Source organism: Eutrema salsugineum, unplaced genomic scaffold (genome assembly GCF_000478725.1).
Source record: "Eutrema salsugineum unplaced genomic scaffold, Eutsalg1_0 scaffold_10, whole genome shotgun sequence".
Taxonomy (NCBI): Eukaryota; Viridiplantae; Streptophyta; class Magnoliopsida; order Brassicales; family Brassicaceae; genus Eutrema; species Eutrema salsugineum.
In genome coordinates this window covers 11686775-11711675 of record NW_006256908.1, presented here as the reverse complement: position 1 = coordinate 11711675, position 24901 = coordinate 11686775, and the positions used below count along the sequence as shown (strand labels likewise).

General features: G+C 34.6%; 5 protein-coding genes across 6 annotated transcripts; 2 read left to right on the top strand and 3 right to left on the bottom strand.

Moving 5' to 3' along the window:
- Nucleotides 1-41: 41 nt before the first annotated feature.
- On the bottom strand, nucleotides 42-1332 carry LOC18026463 (putative ribosome biogenesis protein C8F11.04). Its single transcript, XM_006411469.2, has one exon. The coding sequence runs from the start codon at nucleotides 1330-1332 to the stop codon at nucleotides 160-162; it is 1173 nt and encodes a 390-aa protein (XP_006411532.2). The 3' UTR covers nucleotides 42-159.
- Nucleotides 1333-4618: 3286 nt separating this feature from the next.
- Nucleotides 4619-8787, top strand: LOC18026462 (serine/threonine-protein kinase CTR1). The gene is made up of 15 exons (XM_024148418.1): nucleotides 4619-4773; nucleotides 5138-5166; nucleotides 5252-5457; nucleotides 5555-5749; nucleotides 6013-6186; nucleotides 6294-6538; nucleotides 6645-6734; nucleotides 6846-6929; nucleotides 7108-7394; nucleotides 7555-7678; nucleotides 7786-7805; nucleotides 7907-8063; nucleotides 8170-8458; nucleotides 8538-8610; nucleotides 8705-8787. Exons 1-15 carry the CDS (start codon nucleotides 4619-4621, stop codon nucleotides 8785-8787), a joined length of 2211 nt encoding a protein of 736 aa, XP_024004186.1.
- Nucleotides 8788-9548: 761 nt separating this feature from the next.
- LOC18026461 (ESF1 homolog) lies at nucleotides 9549-11178 on the top strand. Of its 2 annotated transcripts, XM_006411467.2 has the most exons (6): nucleotides 9549-9717; nucleotides 9793-9954; nucleotides 10029-10118; nucleotides 10198-10290; nucleotides 10368-10459; nucleotides 10561-11178. In XM_006411467.2, exons 1-6 carry the CDS (start codon nucleotides 9595-9597, stop codon nucleotides 10805-10807), a joined length of 807 nt encoding a protein of 268 aa, XP_006411530.1. In that variant the 5' UTR covers nucleotides 9549-9594; the 3' UTR covers nucleotides 10808-11178. The 2 variants fall into 2 exon arrangements, with proteins under 2 accessions (XP_006411530.1, XP_024016809.1); XM_024161041.1 differs by lacking the exon at nucleotides 9793-9954 and having other exon boundaries at nucleotides 9561-9717.
- Nucleotides 11164-13576, bottom strand: LOC18026460 (F-box protein MAX2). Its single transcript, XM_024161040.1, is given in 5 exon segments — nucleotides 11164-12879; nucleotides 12881-12945; nucleotides 12948-13061; nucleotides 13064-13201; nucleotides 13204-13576. Coding segments are annotated over 5 exon segments (2097 nt in total). The 5' UTR covers nucleotides 13409-13576; the 3' UTR covers nucleotides 11164-11304.
- Nucleotides 13577-20372: 6796 nt separating this feature from the next.
- On the bottom strand, nucleotides 20373-22890 carry LOC18026459 (protein LIGHT-DEPENDENT SHORT HYPOCOTYLS 10). The gene is made up of 2 exons (XM_006411465.2): nucleotides 22276-22890; nucleotides 20373-20671 (listed from the first exon to the last, which is right to left on the bottom strand). Exon 1 carries the CDS (start codon nucleotides 22836-22838, stop codon nucleotides 22305-22307), a length of 534 nt encoding a protein of 177 aa, XP_006411528.1. The 5' UTR covers nucleotides 22839-22890; the 3' UTR covers nucleotides 20373-20671; nucleotides 22276-22304.
- Nucleotides 22891-24901: the final 2011 nt, after the last annotated feature.

The following is a 24901-nucleotide window of genomic DNA, read 5'->3' as shown; positions in this document are numbered from 1 at the left end:
GCCACTGATTTGATGAAACAGTGAACGATAACAAAGGCCTAAATGTATCAGAACCATGATGGTAAGAAAAAATCATAATTAGTACCAAAAAACCACTTCAGAAAGAATAGAATACTTAGTTATACATATACTTATCGAGCATCTTCTTTGGATCACTTATCAACGAAAACTCTTCCTCCTCTTAGCCTTCTCTTTTAATCCACCACCAGATTCATCAATGTCATTCTTTTTCTTTTTCGACTTTAACCCATTCTTACTCTTCTCTTTCTTCTTCACAATGGCTGATTTCTTCACCGGTTTCTCACTCACTGCAGACTTCTTACTCATCTTCTTCGTCTTCTTCTTATCTCCAGAGCCATTGAGATCTCCAGTAACCTCATCTTCAACATTCATTCCGATTTCATCATCCCCAAGAGTCTCAGATACATTACTATCCATATATCTAACCTCATCAATCCTCCCTTTCTTCTTCTTGTTCTTCACCGAGACAACAGTACTCTCACTCTCATCAACATCACTTTCAACTGATTCTTCATCAAATGAATCGATTTTGAGCTTCAAATCAGGCACCGCCTGATATATAGGCAAAGCCAGACTCTCACATAACTTCAAATGCAACGACCTAACGTAATTCCAGTTACCAGGCAAAATATCGACTACTCCACTCAAAGTGGCCATCACATTCTCGGCGATTTCATCGCTCTGCATCGACAATTTCCCAACTTTGACGACACTACAAGTCCCTGTTCTCAAGAAGAACATAGTAGCTCCACATGCTTTCTCGATCTGCTCCTTCCAGTTCTTATGCTTCAAGTCGATCGGCAATGGAACCTTCTTGTTCACGAAGAATTTCTTCCCAAACAATCTCGGCAACATATGAATCACTCTCCGATCGGAGAAAAACCTGTCGTATGAATCGCAAAGCTTCCGTTTCGCCATGAAAGGTCGATAATCAGTTTTCAGCTTTGAGAGCTTAAGAACCTTAGTGATGGGTATGTTCTCCGATTTGATCTTCTTAATCGCGTCTTCCTTGGTGATACCGCTTTTCGGTCTATCGTCGATGATGAGACAGAGCTCCGGCGAATCTTCGGTAGGTTTAATAATCGGATGAGGAAGACTGATACGATAAGGATTAATACGGCTCGTCTGTGGAATCTTCTTCAGTGTTACGATTAGGTAAACGAACTCGTCCTGCTCTACAAGCTGCTCCTTCTCCGTCTTCGATTTCTCGTTTCTCCAGTTGACCAAGGACTTGACTGCATCTTCCACTGTATTTGGACTCACTCTTGACGTCTGTAATTGAGACATCGACGGCTGAGATCCGGTGGTCATCGATAGGTCGGACTCGGAGAGGTTGAAAAATTAGGGGTTTGTGAAGAATTAGAGGGTTTTAGAAAGGCGGAGCAAATATATGAAAGCTTTATGAGTTTTAGGGTTTCTTGATGGGCCATGATATAGTTAATGGGCCGAATTCTGTTGTTGTATTGTAAAAAAGTTTTCTGTTTCTTGTGTAGCAAGCGAAACAAACGTTGTCTTTTTGGTAGAGAGAAAGAGAGATTATTCAGTTGGAGTTTAGCATTGTCTTCGGTCTTCCCTCTGAGCCTGAGAAGAACGTACTGTGGTGGCAGAGCCTTAGCCTACACGGAAGCTATGTGGAACCTCATTCAAACACACATGGGCTCGTTAACTTAAGTGGTGAACAAACAAGGTTTTCGTGTTGTAAATCGTAATACACATTTTGCCTCTTTGGTTTCTTCGGAAGGAGAAGAAGATTCGATTATTCATATTCCTACGTATATAATTTTGAACATAGCATCATTTTTTGGGATTTAGTGTTTATTATGTACAAACATAGTTTTAGGTCCACACTTTCAGGATTAATGTTTAATTTTTTATCGTTTATAGTTTCTTGATCTAATAGTTTATAATTTACGTGACTTGGGTTGGATCAAATAGTCTTTTTTTTTGGTCGAAATCGATCAAATAGTCTATAGCTATATATGTTTTACCATGCTTTAGTTTATGTTAGTTACGTGTATCCTAGTAATTTTACCAATTTCATTTGGGGTTTAACTTTCCTAGTTTCGATCTCTTCCAATAGAAATTACTTTTCTTATTATTTGTAATTTTTTTCTCTTTTATCTTTTTCAAGATGCTGATGTAAGATGGATGATACTCAAATTATGTTATTTTAACTCTAATTCAACTAAGGTACATTTCTTTCTATAAAAATATTTTTAATAAAAATGAGGTTAATTTTAACTATCTTTAGATGCAAATTATTAATTTTTAATAGATTTCAATGTAGTATTGAAATCATTATATTTAATTAGACAAATGAGCACTTTTCGATCAATAAGACCACTGACAGTCTGGCATTTCAATATGACTCTTTCCGCCATTTTTAGTTTAGTTCCTTTTCCAAAATTTGTTATTCTAATTAGTTAGTAAAACTAGACAAAACAATATGTTTTTAATAGTTAAGATAATTGCATTTATTTAATGTGTCACTTTATAGATAAAAAATATGTCTCAATAAGTTTCTTATGTGATTTGTAATATATAAAAGGAAGGATTTGATAATGAACAATATGAGGAATGTTTATTTTTGGCTTAATGATAAATTACTTATTAAATCTTTTATGATAATGACCCTGTCAAAAAATAATCATGTTTTGTTGTTGACGTATATATATGTATCACAATACAGCATACATAGATAACAAAATAAGTTTTTTTCATTGTTTATTCTGATAGAAAACCTTTAAAATTCAAAAAAAAAAAAATATATATATATATATATATTAATTATCATGATATCTTGGTATTTAATTTTTTTATATTATGTAATCATTTTAAAAAAATTAGCATTTTAAAAAATTCAGTCTTTTATCTCTTCTAGGATCCAGTAGATCAATTTTACCTGATAAATGTTAATCTTAGCATCAATTGTTTTAGGTGAAAAATATGGAATTAATATAATATATTTTGATGTGACATTAAAAACATAACTTTTAATTAGACAAGATGAGGACATTTGGACAAATGACAGTATTAAAATTTAAATATGACTGTTTTCTTTCATTTTTAGCTTTTATTCCTTTCTTAGAATTCTTATTCCTTTTTAATTATTTTCATAAACTAAATAATTAGTTATATTTAATAAGTAATGATAATTATATTAATTGGATTTCTCACTTTATAGATGATATATTGTGTCCCAAAAAGTTTTCTTATATGCAAAATTGTACTATATAAATGGAGAAAATCTTACAATAAACCATAATGTCCAAAGTTCTTTTTAGTATTCAAAGTATATGATTAAAACTAAATGATAACGTTGCTGTAAGAAACAAAATTATCCATTGTTCTTGACCTCTAGGTATGACAATCTACATTAATATTGAAATACGAGGGTCTACATTAATCTTTTTTTTTGTATTAAAGGGTTTACATTGATCATTGTTGTTGAATTTTTAAAAATGCATGGTTGAATTGTCTTCGAGTTCCTAAAACATTTGAGAAACAAATGCATCATCTTTTTTCCCAAACACATGTTTAAGCTCTTGTGTAGTTGCCAATGATTTTAACTAATTCCATCCATGTTGCAATCTGTTTGCATAGACGTACATACATATACTCTTTCAATTTGTATGTGTATGTACGTATTTCTCTTTGGGTTGATCAGGCAATTTTCAATTCTTTCTCTAGCTGTCTTGCAGTGCGATCGAGCTGTCTTTTCTGTATTGCAAATTGTTTCGTTGTTAGAAGTTGAATTGGAACGAGTTCATCAAACTTTGATCTGCTTGCGGTGAGTTTTTCATATTCTTCTTTTTCTCTCTCTAGCCTTTTCAGTGTCATTTTCTTTCTTTTGGGATTTTTGACCATTTGGTTTATGGATTTCTTATAAGTTTGGATCGATCTTGGTGGTCAAGATTTATTCTACTGGTTTTATGTTGATGGAGTTTTCCATTAGGATTGATATTGAGTTGAAGTTTACACTTGGGGTCGATAGAAAGGGGATTGCTCTTATCAAAAAATTTCATATAATTTATTTGAAAATCTATGCAGGTTTTTGGAATTTTGTCATCAAGGGCACAAATGGGATCTAAATGTTGTAGTTGTCGCGGAGGATCCGTTAACAATTCCGTCATAACGTAAGAGTTGCTTATGTACTTCTTTTGGATATGCGGACTATTTCTTTCTCTTTTCATTTTCATATTATCTGCTTTTCGTATCGAAGTTACTATCGAAAATCCATCAATATAAATAGTTTGAAGCCAGTCTTGAGAATTCTGGAATATTCAAAATATTCATTTAGTTAAAGCTTTGATAAGGAAATAGAAATGCAACTGTTTTGTTACTAGAAAATGTATAGATACTAAAGTGGAAGCATTGAAAATGCCTCCCTTTTTTTCATTTTTCCTTAATCATCAATGTTTTCTTTTTTACTTAACCATTCAGTTGTTGCCTATGCAGGTTAGCTGACCTCCAGGAACAAGCTGCAGGTACAAGAAGTTTGATTCTCAATATTTTTGGTACTTAATTTCTTGTTTTTTTTTTTGTCTCTTCTTGAGGGAGGCTAAAGGGTTAAGGTGTGGATTTAGACCTCAAGGAGATGGCGGTGGAAGAGAGAAGAGACGTCAATGTGCCATCAGAACCAGAACCTTCACAAGTTTTAGAGAGTTCCGGTGCTGTTCCTATTGAACAAGCAGAAACCTCTTATGCTAGAGAATCACCAAAAAATCTTGGTCATGTTGGGATGTCTGCATGGTATGCATCAAATATTCTTTGGAGCACTGGGTCGTTTTCTGATCCGATCCCAAATGGTTTTTACTATGACGTTTTTTCTCTCTTTTCATTTTCATATTATCTGCTTTTTTAAAAAAATTAATATAGAAGATATGAATAATTTGAAGCCAGTCATGAGAATTCCGGAATATTCAAAATATTCATTTACTATTTAAAGCTTTGATAAGGAAAATAGAAATGCAACTAGTTTGTTACTGGAATGTATAGATATATATTAAAGTGGAAGCATTGAAAACGCCTCCTTCTTTTTCATTTTTCGGTTCCTTAATCATCACTTTGTTTTTTTTTTTTTTTTTACTTAACCATTCAGTTGTTCCCTGTGCAGGTTAGGTGACCTCCAGGAACAAGCTGAAGGTACAAGAAGTTTGATTCTCAGCCATTTTGGGTACTTAGTTTTTTTTTTTTTTTGTCTTTTCTTGAGGGAGCCTAATGGGTTCAGGTGTGATTTTAGAACTCAAGGAGATGGCAGTGGAAGAAAATGTTGCTGTGCCTATGGAACCAATATCAGAAACTTCTAATGCTAGAGAATCACCAAGAAATCTTGGTCAAGCTGGGACGCCTGCATGTTATACAGCATCAAATATTCTTTGGAGCACTGGGTCGTTTTCTGACCCAATCCCAAATGGTTTTTACTATGTGATCCCGGTAAGCTATATATCTTTAGGTTGATATTATTCTTTTCTAGTAACTTGTTTTTCAAGAATCATTTTCTTATTTGATTACCTTGTTGGAATATCAACAGAGATTGAAGCAGTTTAAAAGCATTCCTACATTAGATGAGCTCCGTGCGCTGGGTGACGAAGGTGTAGAGGCTGATGTAATTCTTGTAGATTTCAAGAAAGATAAAAAGATTAATATGCTAAAGCAGTTGATCACCAAACTTGTTGAAGGACTGAACCCAAATCCGGTTAAAGCTATCAAGAAAATTGCTGGACTGGTAAGAATGGGCGAGCATAATCTAGTATCTCCTATGCTAGTAGCTACGACTATAGGTGGCTACAATACAATAATTTTCGTTACTTTTTATCGTATAGTTGCATGCAATGAAGATTTGGTTCTAATTAGGTTTAGGGTTTAGAGATTGATGAATTTGTTTTGTGTCCACCCTTAAATCTAAAAAGAAATCTTTTATCTCATTTATTATTAGAATCTTCAGGGCACATCACAGCATTTTAATTGAAATTCTCCTTCATTTGGCAGGTGGTAGATGTTTACAAACGACCACCTCTGCAGAGTCCAAAAAAAACTACACAATCATTTGAAAATCGTGGTTTCCCACTGCTAGGGCAGATAAGACCTGGCTCTTGCCGTGTTCGAGCCATCTTGTTTAAAGTTCTAGCTGATACTGTTGGTCTTGAAAGTAAACTTGTAGTGGTAAGTACTGTACACAAAAATACGCCTTGCATGTATATCATTCCATTTTGCACAATGTCATTGACTGGTTATGACTTATGAGAACTTGGCATTTCTTGTTTAATCAGGGTTTGCCTCGTGATCTAAAATCTTCTCCAAGCGTCGACTCGTATGACCATATGTCTGTTGTGGTTGTGCTAAATACTGTGGAAATGATGGTCGACCTTACGCGTTGTCCTGGTCAGCTTATACCAATGTCAAGCAAGGCAATCTGTATGTCTCATATCTCAGTTACAGGGAGTGACTTTTGTCATTCACCATTAGGGCAAAAAAGCCCCATGTACAGTTATGTTGACCAGATAGACAATGAAAGGTAACGAGGATATGTATTGACTGTTTGTTTTTTTTCAAGATATGCACGCACAAGTGTGAAAATACGCCATTAATCTTCCGAGTTTTTGTTATTGTTGTTTCTTCAGTTTGTCACGAAGCGAACCAAACATAGCTACTAAATTGTTGCGGTGTAGCCAGGGAAATGGCATCAGGATACAGCGTACTGCTAGTTCCAGGTTAATAGTTCTTGTTCTATGCCTACTATTATTTGCATGAGATCATCTTAAAGCCAAGACATTGATCATTTTCTCTCATTTATGTGATTTTAATTTATGTTGACTCTTCAGTCCTGAGGGTCCTTACGTCAGAACTCGTGCGAGGTTCATGCTAAATGGTGACCATAAACCAGAATGTAGCAATGATGTATCAAGGTTCTCTTTCGCGCCCCTATTTGGATTATATAGCTAAAATAGATTTGATTTAATTCTTTCAAAAGTTATGTGCATTTGTAATACGACAGAAAACAATGTTGGATGTGTATATATGGTATCATTACAGATTTGTAGCAATGGCATTTAAATTTAAAGCAAAATCCACAATCTGTTTCAGGTCAGAGCGAGATATAAGTGAATCCTTGAAACAGAGCCGCTTCTTGAAAGAGGGAAATGGTGATGATTCATCTCCTAATGATCTGCAGACGGCAATATCATTACAGTCATCTCTCCAAAACAATCCAAGCCAATCATCTGAAAAGAGTGAACCTTTACATGAAAGTATAAGCCAAATCTGGAATGAAGTGCTACGATCTCCAATGTTCCAGGATAAGCCTTTGTTACCAAATGAAGAATGGAATATAGATTTCTCCGAGTTAGAACTTGGAACTCCTGTTGGAATCGGTAAGAATTGTGGAGTAGTGTTTTTCAAATTCCATCTATCCATTGTGTTTTAGCCGAAAGACTATGTTCACCAAGAAAACTTGGATATATGGATCTGTAATTGGCACTTTGAAAATCCAACTAATTAAGTCACTCTTTGTTGTTGGTGTTTACAATCCAGGATGTTCCGGAAAAGTCTTCCGTGGCATCTGGAATGGAAAAGATGTTGCGATCAAGATGTTTCTTGATCAAGAAGTTACAGTTGAGAACATAAAAGAATTCTGTAATGAGATATCCATTCATAGGTATATATTTATTCCCTCAAATCTATTAATATGTGTCTATTTAGTTTGCAGCGAATTACGTCTCAACTTATCTTCTCACCTCTCTTCATGTCTTTTCATCTGTGCAGCCGTCTTCAACATCCCAATGGTAATAATCATCTACTTCCTTTTTTTTTTTTTTTGCTGTGGTTTATTTTTCCAACGTTTTGATCCCTAGATATCAATTTTGGGCATCTGGATTTCTTGTAGTTATTAAATTTCTAGGAGCTTGCACAAAGTCGCCTCAGTTATCACTGGTAACTGAGTATATGGAAAAGGGCTCATTGTATAATATGATTCATTCAACTGAGAAAATGAAGAACCTTAGCTGGGGAATCAAGCTACACATTCTGCGTGATATCTGCAGGTATTTCATTTCTACACTGAAACTAATACTTGTCATTTAGATTTTCACCACATCATCAGGAGATTTGGTACTCATTTGAATCTTTATATATGTGTGTGTTTGGAAGGGGTTTGATGGGCATCCACCAGATGGGGATAGTCCACCGTGACCTAAAGAGTGCCAACTGCTTGCTGAACAAAGAATGGACAGTCAAAATCTGTGACTTTGGGCTCTCGAGAAAGATGGAAGGCACGACGATGAGTGAGAGTGAACCTGCAGGAACTCCAGAGTATATTGCTCCTGAAGTTATCCGCAAAGAGCCCTTCTCGGAAAAATGCGATATCTTTAGCTTTGGTGTTATAATGTGGGAGCTCTGCACTCTGTCTAAACCATGGGAAGGAGTCCCAAAAGAACTAGTATGTTTGTTTAACAAGAACAACAACACTTGGTAACTAAACCAAACAGTTTATCTGAAAACGCGTTTTTGTTTTTCAGGTCATGTATAATGTTGCAAACGAGGGAGCCCGGCTTGATATACCTGAAGGACCGTTAAGCAAGCTTATTGCAGGTTTTGTGTGATTCCTCAAAATTCTATTAACTGCTGTTTCTTTTATTGTTCTTTTCAGTAAAGAGATGCTTATGGAATCTTTGTCTTGCTGTAGATTGTTGGTCGGAACCTGAGCATAGACCGAGCTGTGAAGAGATACTGACCCATCTAGAGACCTGCGAGTGTTCGCTTTGCTGATTCTATGAACTTATTTTTTTGTTTTTTTTTTTCTTTTCAATAAGAACTCTTTTTGAGGTATTAGGTATAATTATGCGTCTGTGTTAAATAAAAACTATCATCTATATCATTAATGAGTTGGTATAAAATTTGGGGTTTTCTCTCTTCTGAAACCATTGATCATACTATTGCAAATGTACATTATATCTTTGCTCTTTCCTTTTTACAAACATATATAGCAGTTCATTTCCATAAAGATAGATACTCAAGTTTCTCCCACACTGTATCTTCAGAACAGAACCCATTCCCATCACTGCTTGGAAACAATGAGCAGTGTTCTTCCTCAGATGAATACTTGCACCTCTTCTGGCTCCTCTCGTAATCATCATCATCATCATCATCATCCTCGTGGTTAGTCTCGCTTGTTTCCACCCTTTCTCCTCTTCCCTCCCCTGAACCAGACCACACGCAATCTGTATGCAGTTTCTTGATCCGATCGGGCTCAATCGCCTTCAAGGAAGCTCTTGTATCAAGATTCTTGCAGCAGGATATTCTAACATCAGTCAGAGTCTTCCTCAGGAGAGTAATCATTAAGTATATAGATATAGATTGGTGGCATTTAAGCAATTGATCGAACCCACACGGAAAGAAGGAATTTTTTTAGTAATAGGATTTATAAAGATACGTATAATGGCAATCTCTGTAATTATAATAGCCTTTTAGACATTTCTGAAAAATGTAAGGATATATAATATATATAAAATGTAAGGATATATAATAACTATTCCCTCCCGATTCTTATCTTATCAAAACCCTAAAAAGCGGATCATGGCAACGTCAGAATCGAATCGATTTTCTGGAAATCGACCAAGTGAGAATCAGTCAAATGATTGCGAGACCGAACCTGACCCTCGGATCCGGAGAAAATGGGGACCTATACCACATATTCCGGTGAGTTATCATTCATTCTAGATTTTGTTTGTGAAATTAATAATAAATCTTAGAGACCCTCGATTCGATTTTCAGGACAGGCGTGATGAAAATTTTCAAAAGTTTTTTAATCGTTGCCGTGAAAATCCACGACCAAGTGAGAATCAGTCAAATGATTGCGACTTCGACTTCGATGATGTCGAACTCGAACTCGACCCTCGGATCCAGAGAAAATGGGGACCTATACCACATATACCGGTTAGTTATCATTCATTCTAGTTTTTGTTTGTGAAATTAATAATAAATCTTAGACACCTCCATTCGATTTTCAGGATAGGCGTGATGAAAATTTTCAAAAGTTTTTTAATCGTTGCCGTGAAAATCCAAGACCGATTACAATTCCAATTCCAACAATTATTCCGGTGAGTTGATATCAGATGCCATTGTATGTATCATACTAGTTTTGGTCTGAGAGAGATAATAAAATAACTTTTCACACAGCGCGAGATTGAGAGTATGGATCAAGAGTCTATTAATGGACCGGAAGAAACTCACAAACTGTCTATCACTATCATGGATTGGAGTCGTGTCTCGGTAAGTTTACTCTCATTCAATGATGGTTCTTTATGGCATTTCTGATATCCTTTTATGGTTTGTTACAACTTGTGTAGGCGAAAGACTTGTTGTTGTTTTTGAATCCGTTTCTGTCGGAAGGTGGACGCATTTTGTCTGTGGCTGTCTATCCAGGAGATGATGTCGTCGAGTAAAAACCTCTGCTTTTTCGTTTAAATTTTTGGTCTCTCTCTAGTATTATTATTACTTACTGAAACTGATGATCCATTGCTCTCTTCTTCCTGTTTCCAGGGGCTATCATGCAGTTGCTATTTGTGATTCGAGTGCTACTGCAGATTACTTGTACAAATCTCGTCTTGGAATTGAGTCTGAGTTTGAGAGATGCTCAAACAAGCTCCTCGACTTTAAGTTTATTCCGGATTCCATGGAATTCATTCAACTTCCTCGTGATGTTGCAACACAAGAAGACCCTGCTCCGGATCCGACAATCTCAGCTCTGGTCCAAGGAGTGCGACTTACGCAACTCAATCAGCTCTGAAGTTAAAAGGATGAGATCCTAATTAGACAAGACCTGTTGAACAACTCTGATGCTTGTCTTTTTATCAGTTTCTGTTTTACATTTTATTTCAGAGCACTGGTATGTTGAACAAACTTTGTTTTCTTTTTTTGTTTTTCTGTTTTAAAAAACAAGTTAACAATTTCAATCTATCGGAGTTTCTACTTCCAATATGAATATTTCATGGCTGGGACCTGGATATTTGTTTTTAGACGATATGTCGGAACCGGGGCTACGCAACTGAAAACAAAAAAAAATGTGGAGTCTCGAGAGAATAGAACCAAAAAAAATAAACTGCTATATATTATTATTCGTGCAATTTGGGGTTTTCTCTCTTCTGAAACCATTGACCATATTGTTGCAAATATACATTATATCTTTGCTCTTTCCTTTTACAAACATATATAGCATTTAAGTAAACTATAAAAGATATATATATATATATATATATTACTATGGAGAAAACTCCCTGCTAAATTTCAGTCAATGATGTTGCGGCTGTTCAACTGGTCTTCGAATCGACTACAAGAACCAACTCTCATCTCTGTGCTCATATCGTTCTCAGGCGCTGGATAATAGTCTTCTCTTAGCTGCACGTCCCTTAAGTTCGGTATCCTCAACAAAAAATTCATGAAATGCTCATGAGCCGTTCCATGGATAAAAAGCTTCCTCAGAGTCAAGCACTCTTGTAACAGACCTGCACCAGGAAGCGAAAGACTCCTCTGGTTAACATCTCTGTCCTGTGCTGGCCAATAATCCAGCTCGCTCAAGCTCAAGTTCCCAATTCCAGTCAAGAAAAACCTCTCCCACAAGCTCAGATCCATCTGCATCGGCGGTGCGGTCAGTGCGTAGCCGATCGTGTCCCCGCAATCTAATTGCATCTTTGAGAGCTTTGGATACAGAGCAAGACAGCTTAACCCGAGCTCCGGCTCAGCTGGCTTACGCTTACCCCTGCAATCTCCTTCTATCTTGATCCTAATCTCTTCCAAATTCGGACAGTCATCTAGTCCTGTCATAGGTAATGGTGTCAGAAATTCTCCAACACTGATCCATAAAGACAGATACTCAAGTTTCTCCCACACTCTGTCTTCAGAACAGAACCCATTCCCATCACTGTTTGGAAACAGTGAGCAGTGTTCTTCCTCAGATGAATACTTGCACCTCTTCTGGCTCCTCTCGTAATCATCATCATCATCATCATCATCATCTTCCTCGTGGTTAGTCTCGCTTGTTTCCACCCTTTCTCCTCCCCCCTCCTCTGAACCAGACCACACGCAATCTATATGCAGTTTCTTGATCCGATCACAGATGGGCTCAATCGCCTTCAAGGAAGCTCTTGTATCAAGATTCTTGCAGCAGGATATTCTAACATCAGTCAGAGTCTTCCTCAGGAGAGTAACCATTGTTCTTAGTCCCTTCACTGTTACATTCTCACACCCTTGAATCTCAAACTCAGTCAGCTTACAACATCCTCTCCCTATAGCCACCAGACCCATATCAGTCAAATCGCCCGAGTTTTTAATCGACAACGACTGCAATTCACCGCACAAAGCCACGCCGTCAAGCCGCCAATCTGTGGCGGAGCAAACTCCTTGGAACTGTCCTAGCTTCAGTGTTCTTAGCTTCTTGCACTTCAGTTTCAAGGACTCTAAAGCCACACCACTGTGATTCAAGTTCTTCCCAACATCAAGCACAAGCTCCTCTAGATGCGGAAGAGCAGAGAAAACCTCGATGAGATTCCCCGCCGTGACCGCAGAATCTCCGGTTTCGTTACCTGGAATCGCCCTAGGGCTCGCAAGCGACGCCGTGTCGACCATGTGGAGGAGCGTTAATTTAGGGCAATTGGTGGCTACGGCGGAGAGAGTCTCGTCTCCGACGAATTCAACGTATCTAGGATCAAAGGTGCAAGCTACACGGAAATACCTCAGATTAGGGCAGGATCTGGTGATATCGACGATCTCGCTCGATTTGTAACCCTCGGTGAAGGAAGCCGTCAAGAGATCCAAGCGATTGAGCCTCGCCGCGACGTCAGAGTAACGGAGGAGAACGGGAGGAAAGGTCCTCGGTCCAGTGGTAGAAGGCGGAGAGATCGAGAGACTCGAGGGAACCACAGTGCTCGAGATAGGGACGAAGTCGCCGCCTAAGGGGATGTGAGAGGCGCGTTGGTGCCATCGGACGAGCTTGATGTGGCGGATTCTGGGGCCATTGAGGGAGCAAAGCTCGAGAGAAGTCGGGAGCGAGAGTAGAGAGAGAGAGTGTCGACGGAAGGGAAGCAGAGCTGGAGACGGGAGAGCGAGAAGGTTCTGGTGATCAATGGGCAAGAGGCGAGAAGGGAGTGACCCCAAGGGGAGAGGAAAGAGAGATCGAGATGAGAACGGATGGGAAACAGCCAGGGAGGAGGTGGAGATCACGAGCGTTGCCACGGAGAGTGAGGTGAGAGCGAGTGGATCGCTCGAGGGCGAGGAATTTGCGGGAGACGAGGGAGAGAGAGTTGCGAGCTCTGGAATCGGAGACGAGAGCGCAAATGTTGGATAAGATGACGTCAGGTAGATCGGAGAGGGTGGTGGTGGAGTAAGCAGCCATGGGGAAGGTAGAAGAAATCTTGGGAGAGGAGAGTAATCGAGAAGATTTAGGGAAGACGAAGAAGAAGAAGAAGAAGAAGAGATTTGTCTTGGGAGGAGAGAGAGCCACGTGATGCTGACATTCCTCTGCTCTCTCTCTCTCTCTTTTTCTTTTTTTTCGTTCTGTTTTTTATTTGATTTTAGATAAATGTCTCTTTGCGCTGCGTTATGGGCAAAAGGATCTAAACATAGATAATTCGATTTTTTTTATTATTATTAATCTTCCATTTTATTCAAAACGATATTACAACTTTCGATTATTGCTCTAATTCTTGTTTGTTTTGTTGATCATAAGGTATTGTTGCAAATAATAGGACTCGTTCAGTATTCCGGTATTGAATACCCAAATCACAACGATATGACTATTAAAACATTTCCCAAAGTATACATGGTGCTTAATGTTTCATATATTGAAATCTATAAAATCATGTATTTTTGGATTGATTATTAGAATATTGGGTGTTTAGATAACATAATTGAAACTTATTCTGCTCGGTCTTCTGGGTATAATGGCCAAATAATAGATAACTGATAGTATTATCTTTGATGATAAGGTTGTGAGTATGTCATACTTTACCATTTAAAAGTCTGGGAGTATTGTAATGTATCATGCGCACTATTATTTTGAGAATTCATAACTATAGTTGCATGTAATGTCCTGACTACTCGGTAGTCATTATTTACTTCTGAATAAAATATATAAAAAAATAGTATTATCTTACATCTAACTCAAAGAACAAAGATTTTCGAGTATGCTAACTACGGGTACATGTATTCACTTTTACTGTGCATGCATTCACTCTCATGTATATATGCATTGTGTCAGAGTTATTTAAGCTCGTTTAAAATGTTTTACCAGAACCATATAACCCTATATTTGTTCTAAGTTGACCATGATCCAATAATAATGTCAATAACATTATGTTATATGGACTTCTTAAATTCTTCGGAACTCTATCATACATCTCTCAACAAAAAATATATATATATATATATCGTTGATTTAACCGACCTGCCACCATCCAATGGTCGTCATCTAACAGTTTCTCTGACTCTAATATAAATCATTTTACATTTAAATTTATAAAATTTACTGAGAAATGTTAAAATACTTTAGGGTAATTAGGTCCAGTTGTTATCTCAATGGAGATCTAACATACTAAAATTGATTTTTAATGATCTAACATTTTTAAATGCAAGTTAAGTTGTCTATATGAAGATATGTTGATGCTTTCATTCTGAACAATAGATCGGTATTTATAAAGTTAAGACTATTTGATAATGTGATGGAGTAGAAGTATTGACATTTTATTGTAATATACTAAACCTAAACATATTACCAAATTGAAGGAAACGATATATCCATAAACAATTTAGTTTAGTAATCCAAAAACATATATATAATAAAATATATACATATGTATATATGTGTTATATATATAGACATATGTATTACTGCTATCATATCTATGCATTGTATTCAGATATATTGTGAGTTATACACATGCCAAGAGCCGGTACTGATTTTTATGGTGGTTACCGGGGGTTATCCATGTATCATTTCACAAAAATGTTTACAACTTTTCAAAGAAACTCTTGACTAATATATATAGACCTATATAAACTATGAAGGGTACGCCGTACGTATACTATGAATGTAGCACAAATTAAAATGAAATTCTGATGTCAATAGTGTTCGCATTCATAAACACCAGTGAAATATTTTTGTTATTGTTTGATGGTTACGGTAGAGCAATCTATCATCGCTGTGACCTTTGAAGACATATTCTCAAAAATATGTTGCTAGCTTCATGTACCGTTTATTAATAAGATGATCATTGTATAGAAGTCTTATTTACATCTTATTGTTTTCGGATTTTAAATTCAGTTGCAGACAGAGTTGTATATCGTGAGAAACTGAGAATGGTGCAACATCTCATAGTTGTGAATATCATATATATATATATATATTATGGAATTGGCGCCGTAACTTGACAATATTTCCAAAGCATCACAAATATACATATAGGTAGTCAAAATCAACCTCCCTCTCTCTCTCTCCCTTATATATGTTCCCACTTGATGAATTGCATATTTTCTCAAAGAACAATCTGCCTTTTTCACCAAAAAAAAAGAAACAATCTGCCTCAATTTATCCCTTATAGGTGCATGCACCTACCATTTATTTATTTTTCTCGAGAATAACATCAAACTCCTTTATCAAAAAAGAATTAATAATAGTAAATATCAAACACCAGATTTTGCTTCCTGGTAGATATGTGTTGTTGAAACAAGAAAATGGGAAATTAAAACTCTACCCATGACATTTCAAAAGTTATTATAATTTAAATGAAAATATAGTCGAAACAATATCCTAATATTTCTTAAAAACGATAATATCGAAAGGCTATAGGAAAGAAAGGTGAAATAAAATCAGCAACACCTATATATATATATATATATTAAGTAGATACAAGCATTAAACGTAAGTTGAGCTCATTTCCCGTTTTAAGAAAAAAGTATATAGATCCAAAAATGGTGAATTGATTCGGTTGAAAATGTATCATATGAATAGACTTTTGTGTTTTCGCTTTTTTGGTAGGAACTCATTTCTCGGTCACTGTTACAAAAAAAATGTTATTGATATTGCTAATTAACGCAGATACAAGTTTTTATTTCAAATTAAATTTTTGAAAATATTGTTAACGTCATTTATAAAAAAAAAAAGTTTAATGGATAACTCAGTGAGCATAATCACGAAAGCAATAGTGAGTAAGTGGCTTGCAACTATTTTTTTTTTCTTTCTTTCTTTCTTTCTCTCTTTTTTTCTTTGCAAAGTGAGAAAATTAAGATTTGTGGGGCACGCATTATCTCTTGCCTACTCATCTTGCCGGTCACAAAAACACATACACAAATACATATACATGTGATTACACATGCGTCGACATATAAACGCGACTATATTATGTATTTTGTGAATTAAAATATTTTCAAAAAGTTTAAGGATCCCATTTTCTATAAAATATAAATATTCGAAAAACAATCCCAAACAAGATTAATCAGGATGTTGAGTGCATTAGTTGTTCGTACTAAAAGACGGTGTATGGCCCTAGATCTGTGATACATAAGTGTGATTACGATTTGTGACGAAATATTTGTTGAGACTTGCTCAATATGCAAGTCGGAGAAACCTAAACTATGAGTTATAAATATTCACTTTTCTTAGCCCTTTAAATAAATAAAAAATAATTTCACATTTCTCTTCACACAAAAGGGAATTCACTTTATCATGAATCCATGCCTGGTAAAATAAATTCGTAGGATTATCATTGTGATAATGAGTCCTATATAATCTTTTTTAACAAAATAATCAGTCATTATCTGTATCGCATACTTACCTTTTAATTAGCACGCATGAAATCATGGAGAACTTGGAACAATGGATGGTAGAATAACCATCAGACATTTTTGACTTTGTAGACATAGACAACTACATACGAAGACACGTGTGCGAAATGTATATCCCAATCATATATTGCAAAATTTTATATGATGTTTTTACTATTTGTTAGACAAATTCTTTTTGACACAATTCGAAAAAAAAAGTATTACTATAATTTAAACGTGGTTGAATCTCTTGTAGATCATTTCACATTGGGATCATTTGATATATCGACACTGCTGTTAATTAAATATTAAATCAGCAAAAATAGAAATTGAATATAAGCTAACAAATAGAAGTCTCATCATACAAATATTTCGAGATTTGAATAATTTTGTATTGTAGATTCAATCTTTGTTTGATTATTTTAAAATTTGAGCACATTAAATAGCAAAAATATCATATTCTTCAATCTCATTCAACTTCTCATATGTTCATTGGCCGATAAAATTTACTAGTTCTGATATTTTCCTCTGTTGAAATATACGCATTATCCATTCGCCAGTATTTCCTTTTTATCGAACGGATATGTTACTAATTTCGTCTTAAAAGTTAAATGCAAACGATAGAAAGAAAAAAAGAAAATTTTCGTATTTAATACATTTATCTTGTGCCTGAAAAAATAGACCAATAAGTGGAAACTTTGGTGGGCCTGGGCCCGGGTTTTGAATTTAATGATGAATAGAAGTAATAATTTAATAAAAAATAGTGAGAATGGAAAAGAAAAAAGAAGTGGTGGAAAACGAGAGTGACGTGGAAGTGGATAAGTGGTGACGTGAAGTGGAGCTTTGTTTTTGGTTCCGTAACTAGTCATTTCCTTCAAAGTACACACATGCTGTCTCAGTCTCACGACGTTGCCTTGCATGTCGTTTTGCTTTTTTTCCTTGCAATTCTCTCATCAAATCTATTGATGACGTGGACGTCTTGTAACAAAGCAGTTTCCAGAAATTCCACGTGTCACTTGTAGTTTCGAGTTTAAGGCAACATATTGAAACTCCATCATTTAATGATTTCAACGGTTTTTTGTGTGTGTAAGGATAGATGTGTGTGGTGATTATTGAGGTAGACATTTCTTGGTTTAGTTTTGAAAGTTTCTTTCAATTTTGAATTTCATTTTGGTTAATCAAGTACTCCCTCCGTTTCACAAAGAGTATCGTTTTAAGGTTTTATTTTTGTTTTACAAAGAGTATCGTTTTATATTTTCAATACAAAATTTTAAATAATATTCCAGTTTTAACCTTATTAATTTAATGTATTTATTAGATAAAAACAAATTATTTAATGTATTAATAAGGGACAAAGTTGTACTTTTAATAATTTTCTTAATATGTGTGAAAAATGTCAAAATGACACTTTTTGTGAAACGGAGGGAGTAGTTCACAATCGAAAGAAATTATTTTTTTCCAATCGGGTTCAAAATCCCTTGCAAACAAAGTTCAATCAAACCTTGGTATATGAAACACGATTTCTGGAGGCAATAACGACTCGTAGAACTAATAATATGTGGTAGTTATGATAAATCGTAGTTTTCATAACGAACATTAATCGAGATTTTTTTGGGCGTGTAGCAAAACAAATATTTGGTTTCTTTGGTTAAAACTTAAAAGTAACTTTAAATACAAAGATTCAATTATCTTTTGTGCATTAATTATAATGAAATGTTAGGTCATGAAAAAAAAAATGTTAGGTCATGACTTTAACCCAAAAGAAAAGGAAAGAAATATTAAATCATGACTCATGACAATTGAGTTGAGAACTTGATATGAGCTGGGAACTTCGCGAGAACTTGAGATGAGCTGGGAACTTCGCGATAACTTGGGATATGTACAATAAAATGATGATGAGAGTTTTATGGGCCTATCATATTGGGTTATGAGAGAGTTTTATAGCCCTATAATATTGGATTATGCTATTTTTTTTTTTTACATCATATTGGATTATGCTATTGTAGAAAACATTTGAGCAATTCTTTTAACTATCTTATATGGCCTATGAAGATTATATATAGCCATAACATTATTAAATCTTGTTGCTTTGACTAAAAGCTGATTATTTTGTTTTTGTTTGCGTTTTATATCATGGTAAACGTAAATAAAAACTGTAGACAAAAAAAAACATAAATGAAAATCGAAAATGGCGCACATTTGTTGTGAAGGGAGACGCAACCCCAGTTACAAGAATCCAACTTAAATTCCTTTGCATATATGCTATGATACACAGAAAAAGTTGAACTCAAATCATTTAAAAATGGGGGTAGGGTTAGGGACTTCGGGTACATATAAATTGTGTGGGTTAGCATTGCTCTTTTTATTTAACATCCAAGATTTTCAAATTTAAATTTAGATTCATAGATGAACAAATTATTATCGTATATAGTTGAATGTTATGCAACTTTAAAATCCCTCGTTTAACTAGACATCAAACACATTTTCATTCAAATATGTTTAGAAAAAAATTCTAAATCTAGAGCATCTTTTTATATTTTCAAAAACACGCTAGACATAATACATAGTATGTCATTTTGGTACATGACATAATATTGATATTAATATTTTTCTTTGACACTTTTAAGAATATATATTATTCCCATATATAATGTCTAATTTCTCAAAATTTTATTGTTGAACTCATTTGACTGATTTAGTCATTCAACTGAGACGGCTCGATCAGGTAGAGTGGTAGATATAACTCTTAAAATAAATGAATTTGAGTTGAAGTGTTGAACTATCGGTAAAATATATTAACATTCGTAATAATGATGTACGTTGCATCAAATTTAAGCTAGATTTTTATTTCCATGAATAATGCTATTGAATTATATTTAACTGGTTTAAACGTGATTTTCGTTTACAAAAATTTCGGAAAAAGTGTATTTGAGTAAATAATACATATTAGAATCGAGTATGTGTTCTCTTGTTTTGAATGTTACAGTCTCTTCTCGGACGGAAGATCAAAACCGTTAGTACACTTACGAATTGTCTCTTTGAGGCTAGAACTCATGATCACTTTGACCCTTAAATAATAAATCATTACACCAACTGGAGGTACACGTTATACTTGACAATTAGAAGATGATAAAGCATTTACGTACTCAGAAGCCAAATATCTGATTTGAATTGCCTTCCCATTTTTTTTTTTTTGGTTTGTTTAATAGTTTACCATTTGTTCGTCTTTTTGGGAATAATAGCCTTTTCAAACCAATTAGTTTTGTAACTCATCGACTATCGTTACCAACATTCATTTTCCGTTATTGTTTTGTATGACCTTATAATGATCAACAGTCAACTCATTGTTAAAAGTTGCAAAAAAAAAAACAACACTATGTTCTCACAGATTGTTGTTAGTTGATCCACTAACAAATTTAAACTAATCTACTAGTTTTGTTTAACGTTATTTCGCCAATCCATCAATTTCATAATATGCCAAAAAAAAAAAAAAAATCAATGGTCAGACACAGCTATTCCACCATTGTCCATTGTTATCATTTAAAAACAATATGTTGTACTTATAGAAGACATAGAAGTACAAAACAAACTTGTCTTACAAACTTGTCTTAAGTATATAAAATCTATACACTTACTTATTCAAAAAGAGCTTAATAAGAGAATAAAGATGAAGATATATAATCGATCGATAGCTACAGAAATGAAGGAGTGGATGAAGATCGGCTAGAATGGGCCGAAATGTATGTTGAAGATAACACTTTACTTTGACTTCTTGATCATCAGTAGATAGATTTGAGCTCTCTTTTACATTTGATCCCTCTCTGAGATTTTATTGATCCTGCAAATCTCATATGTTATAAACAAATGTAGTATGCGATTTGCTAGCTAGATTCTCAGATGCAAAGAGATTAATATCGAGAAATGCAAGTTTAGATCATAACCATGCGAGATCATGCATCTTTGTGCGATATAAATAAAAATTAACCTGAGTATAAACTCATACTTCTATGCCAATCATTCAAGATAGATACTTTAACTTATGTTTCGTGTGACATATAACTTATGTTATATTGTATCATCGAACAAGATCTATAAAGCTTTGCGGGGGACAAAACAAACTTTCAAGCTTTTCCAAAGTTAGTGGTGACTGGTGACAAAGATCCTAAAGGAAGAAGACTCATAAAGAGGATTCGAGTAAAGTATATATATTTATATTGCCTACGATTTAAATTATATCTGAGATCAAAGAAAATAAAATGATTTATTGGATTCACAGAGAAAATTACTGTCCCACAAAATCATATATTATATAATATAATCTCAGAAAATGCCAATGCATAACTACTCCCAATGTTCATGCAGTAAAACAGCCTTTTTAAACGCTCTCGTTAATATGTCACAATCCAAGCTCTGAAATCTGTGACAATTGGTTGAATGGTAACTAGGATTTGGTTGAGTTGAAAATGTTAAAGATTTGGTTGAACTGTTCATATTGAGATCAGTTTTCCTAAGACCCACATTGCAATAATTTAAAACAAGACAAAAGTCTTAATATGTAATATGTGTAGTAGTTTTTATTCTGAGATAACCTTATTAACCTTTAAGAACACCCATGGAATCTCAATTATTAATCGATTTATTTGGGTTATAAAATGAGGGGGAAAAGGTTCAATCAATTTCTCCATTGATCATCAATGGGGAACAAAATCTACACAAATCTTTAAAGAGAAGCATTCTATGAGCCAATCATTGCTTTTTTGAACCACTGTTTATATAAACAACAGTGGTAAAAATGTGTATATATATATATATATATATCTTTGTACTCACACCCATATATCTGTTGATGAAGAAAGAATATAATCCATCATTGGAACATCATATGCTTTTCCAAAAATTGAATGAGTAGCTTGCTAGGATAACTTAAATATCTTTACTTTCCACATTCATAGAGTTAAACATGTGATTCATCTAAAACTAAGGATTTCAATAAATCTAGTTTTTTCAAGTATGTGATATGCTAGGAACTATAATTTGTTTTTCTGAGTTTGCCACTCTAAAACCAAATCTACTTTCATTCAAAGAGCTAAAATGATTTAAAAGAATTTGTCTAACAAATATCGACTTCCATTAAGTTCTAATCAAAATTCGGTCCCTTAATATCAGAACCCAACATCAATAAATAGTATATATCTGATCAAGGATTTCTCAAAAATCAAAAACCTAGAACTATATATTTCTCCAATTAGGGTTTTGGTACATAGACCATTCTACAATATAAACATATACATATATTTGGGGTATGTTGCTAGGTAGCGACACCACACTTTCATAAGTTTCTAGTAAATAGATCAAGTAACAAAATATGATGTATAAATGTAAATGAATGCAAAGGCACATATATAATCAAAGAAAAGTATAGTTAATGGAGAAGTATATTACCACAAAGTCTTTCACCAAGAAGGAGAATCTTAACAGAAGCTGAAGGAAGAGGAGGAAGAGGAAGAGTCGTCTCCTCCACCACCCATCTCTGTTGTTGGCTTCTTCTTCTTCTTCTTCTTGTAAGGAATCCCTCTAGCCTTGGCCTGACACTCCCTAACCTCCCTCAGATAAACCCTTATCGCTCCACTAGCGAAAGGGTTTGTCTCCGGAGATCCACCGTTCTCCTCGTAAGCCGCTCTCAGCCGTCCGATCAAAGCATCAAGACTCCCCCAAGCTTGTCTGAGAGGGCACGTGCAAGGAGCTGGTGGCTCAGGCTGGCCGTAGAACATACATCCAGGAACGTGCACCTTTGTCTTACCGAACTGGTCTAAGTACCTGAGAAAATCAAGCACGTGGTTGCAGCTGCAGTGAGACATCGGCACGGATGGTCTCTGGTTCTTCAGGTACTGTCCGAAAGTGTTCCAGTCGCGCCTCTTCTGTGATTCGTAACGGCTTGGTGTCACCGGTGGCTCTGATCCTGATGATTCCATCAAGCTTTTCCCTCTATCTCTAGGAGATGACATGATATATCTTGTTGAGTGTAGAGAGAGAGAGGTGTTGGTGAAGTTTATTAAGGGAACATTTTGTGGTTTATATATGGATCTGATCATGAATTAGGTAATAAGAAGATGAAAGGTTGAGTGAGTTTGATGAGAGGGTGAAAGTAATAGTAGTAATGGAGAATGATGTTGACGTTAGAGGACATGTTATGGGGCCGTTTGAAACTTTGCTCTCTTTCTTCCTCTCTCTCTCTGTCTCACTCTTGGATTATCTCCCATTTTTCTCTCCCATTAACGAATAATTATTAATCAGTTCATGATAATGCAGCTGTGAAATATTCACTATTCACTATGTGTTTAAGGATTATAATTTAAACTTTTTCAATGTGATTATTATTATCGTTCTAGACGCGCTTTAACTAAATAGTAAGAAAAAAATATAGTTTTATCATTAATCTCGAAGATTAGTGTAGACTTCGATTCATAGTCTCACAGTTACCTTAAAAGGAAAATTTGCGATGTCTATGTAGACTTTCATATATCGTGGAGTGGAAATATGGTACTCATGTACTCATGTACTCATGTAGGGAATCGTGTGCTGTATGCTAACATTTTTATTGATTATAATACAGACAAAAAGCATTTTACGTCAGATTACAACTACTTAATAATGTGAAGAAAAAAATATATACTTCTTGCACATGTCATAGTTTACACTTTACAAATAAAGATGTGAATAGCGGTCTTGTGTATGAAATCAGGTTGAAACATAGAGGTTGATTTGTCAACATATCAGATTAGAATGGGTCACGTGTAGTGTATCTATATAAATATTATAAATAACCCGGATGCGACACCCTAGCTAGTCCATCCAGTTTTTCCAAGTCCGCGGATTAATTATAACAGTGTGATATATATTATTTATTAATTTATCGTATTTGCGGTATATATATATATAATGTATATCGTACTTTTCGATATCATAAAACAAGAAAAGTTGTCCTATTTTTAGGTGTTGAGCTGTTGATATCCCTCTTATCGCAATTTTATTTGTTCTCTAGATTCATATTTGCAATCTTCCAATCGATTTTTGTTGATGGCGAGTGATGTTGTTGTTTGGCCAAAGAAAAAAAGAGAGTGTTATTGTTTATTCACAATCCGTTGCAGCCTTGTAGGGTTCACTCTTTTTTGTCTTCATTTAATTTAAATTTATATTTTTCAATATAAACGCTTTTATTTTTTCAATGTAAAATGTACATAATATCATTAATTCTTTATACAATATATACTTATTATTGTTTAAGTTTTTGTTCGTCGTTTACAACTCACTTATTCATATTATAGAATTTGATTATGGATTATAAGTTTATAACATAGTATAAACTACTATATTATTATTACGAATTCCAATCGATTAAGATATATATATTTGGTTAATAGTTATTCCCTATAAGTGACACAAAATTACCTAACATTCATCTTCATTAAAAGTTTCTAACAAAAAAAAAAATCTTCATTAAAAGTTCGACGACACAGAAGAAGGAAACCCAATTTTTGTCTTACGAGTCAAAATCACTGTCATTTTGGATTTGTCATTAAATGATTAAATATATTCTAATTAGGGCTCTTGTTTTTTTCTCCGAAGTACATTGCACAATAATATTTTCTAAAAATCCAAATTAAAGCCTAATTTAACGATAGATTTAGACATTAATTAGTCATTCCATATTTATAATGATTTGCAATATAATAATAATATAGTGAAAAAATAATTGAGCAAGATATAAAGTAGAGTGAGCCTATGTCTCTCATTGGTTCATGAAAGACTAGGTAATAGGCTGTGACTCACTAACCACTATATTTTACTTTTTTTTTAATTAGACATATCTATGTGACTATGTTAGTTACATATGGAATCTTTTATCATGCCCCATCAAAATTAATCACTTATTGTTTCATTCTCAACTTAATTAATCACTTATCTAAACTGTGATAATGATATGATATATGTGGCTAATTGGCTATACATACTAGCATCCAGGACTTAAATTTTGATTTGGTTCATACAAGTTTTGATTTTATTCAAC

Bases quoted from the DNA above. Each gene is read 5' to 3' on its own strand.
- LOC18026463 (XM_006411469.2), bottom strand. From the start codon at position 1,332: ATGACCACCGGATCTCAGCCGTCGATGTCTCAATTACAGACGTCAAGA.
- LOC18026462 (XM_024148418.1), top strand. From the start codon at position 4,619: ATGGCGGTGGAAGAGAGAAGAGACGTCAATGTGCCATCAGAACCAGAA. The intron at 4,774-5,137 runs GTATGCATCAAA...TTCCCTGTGCAG, and splicing joins CATGTTGGGATGTCTGCATG to GTTAGGTGACCTCCAGGAAC. The intron at 5,458-5,554 runs GTAAGCTATATA...GAATATCAACAG, and splicing joins GTTTTTACTATGTGATCCCG to AGATTGAAGCAGTTTAAAAG.
- LOC18026461 (XM_006411467.2), top strand. From the start codon at position 9,595: ATGGCAACGTCAGAATCGAATCGATTTTCTGGAAATCGACCAAGTGAG. The intron at 9,955-10,028 runs GTTAGTTATCAT...TTCGATTTTCAG, and splicing joins GACCTATACCACATATACCG to GATAGGCGTGATGAAAATTT. The intron at 10,291-10,367 runs GTAAGTTTACTC...CAACTTGTGTAG, and splicing joins TGGATTGGAGTCGTGTCTCG to GCGAAAGACTTGTTGTTGTT.
- LOC18026459 (XM_006411465.2), bottom strand. From the start codon at position 22,838: ATGTCATCTCCTAGAGATAGAGGGAAAAGCTTGATGGAATCATCAGGA.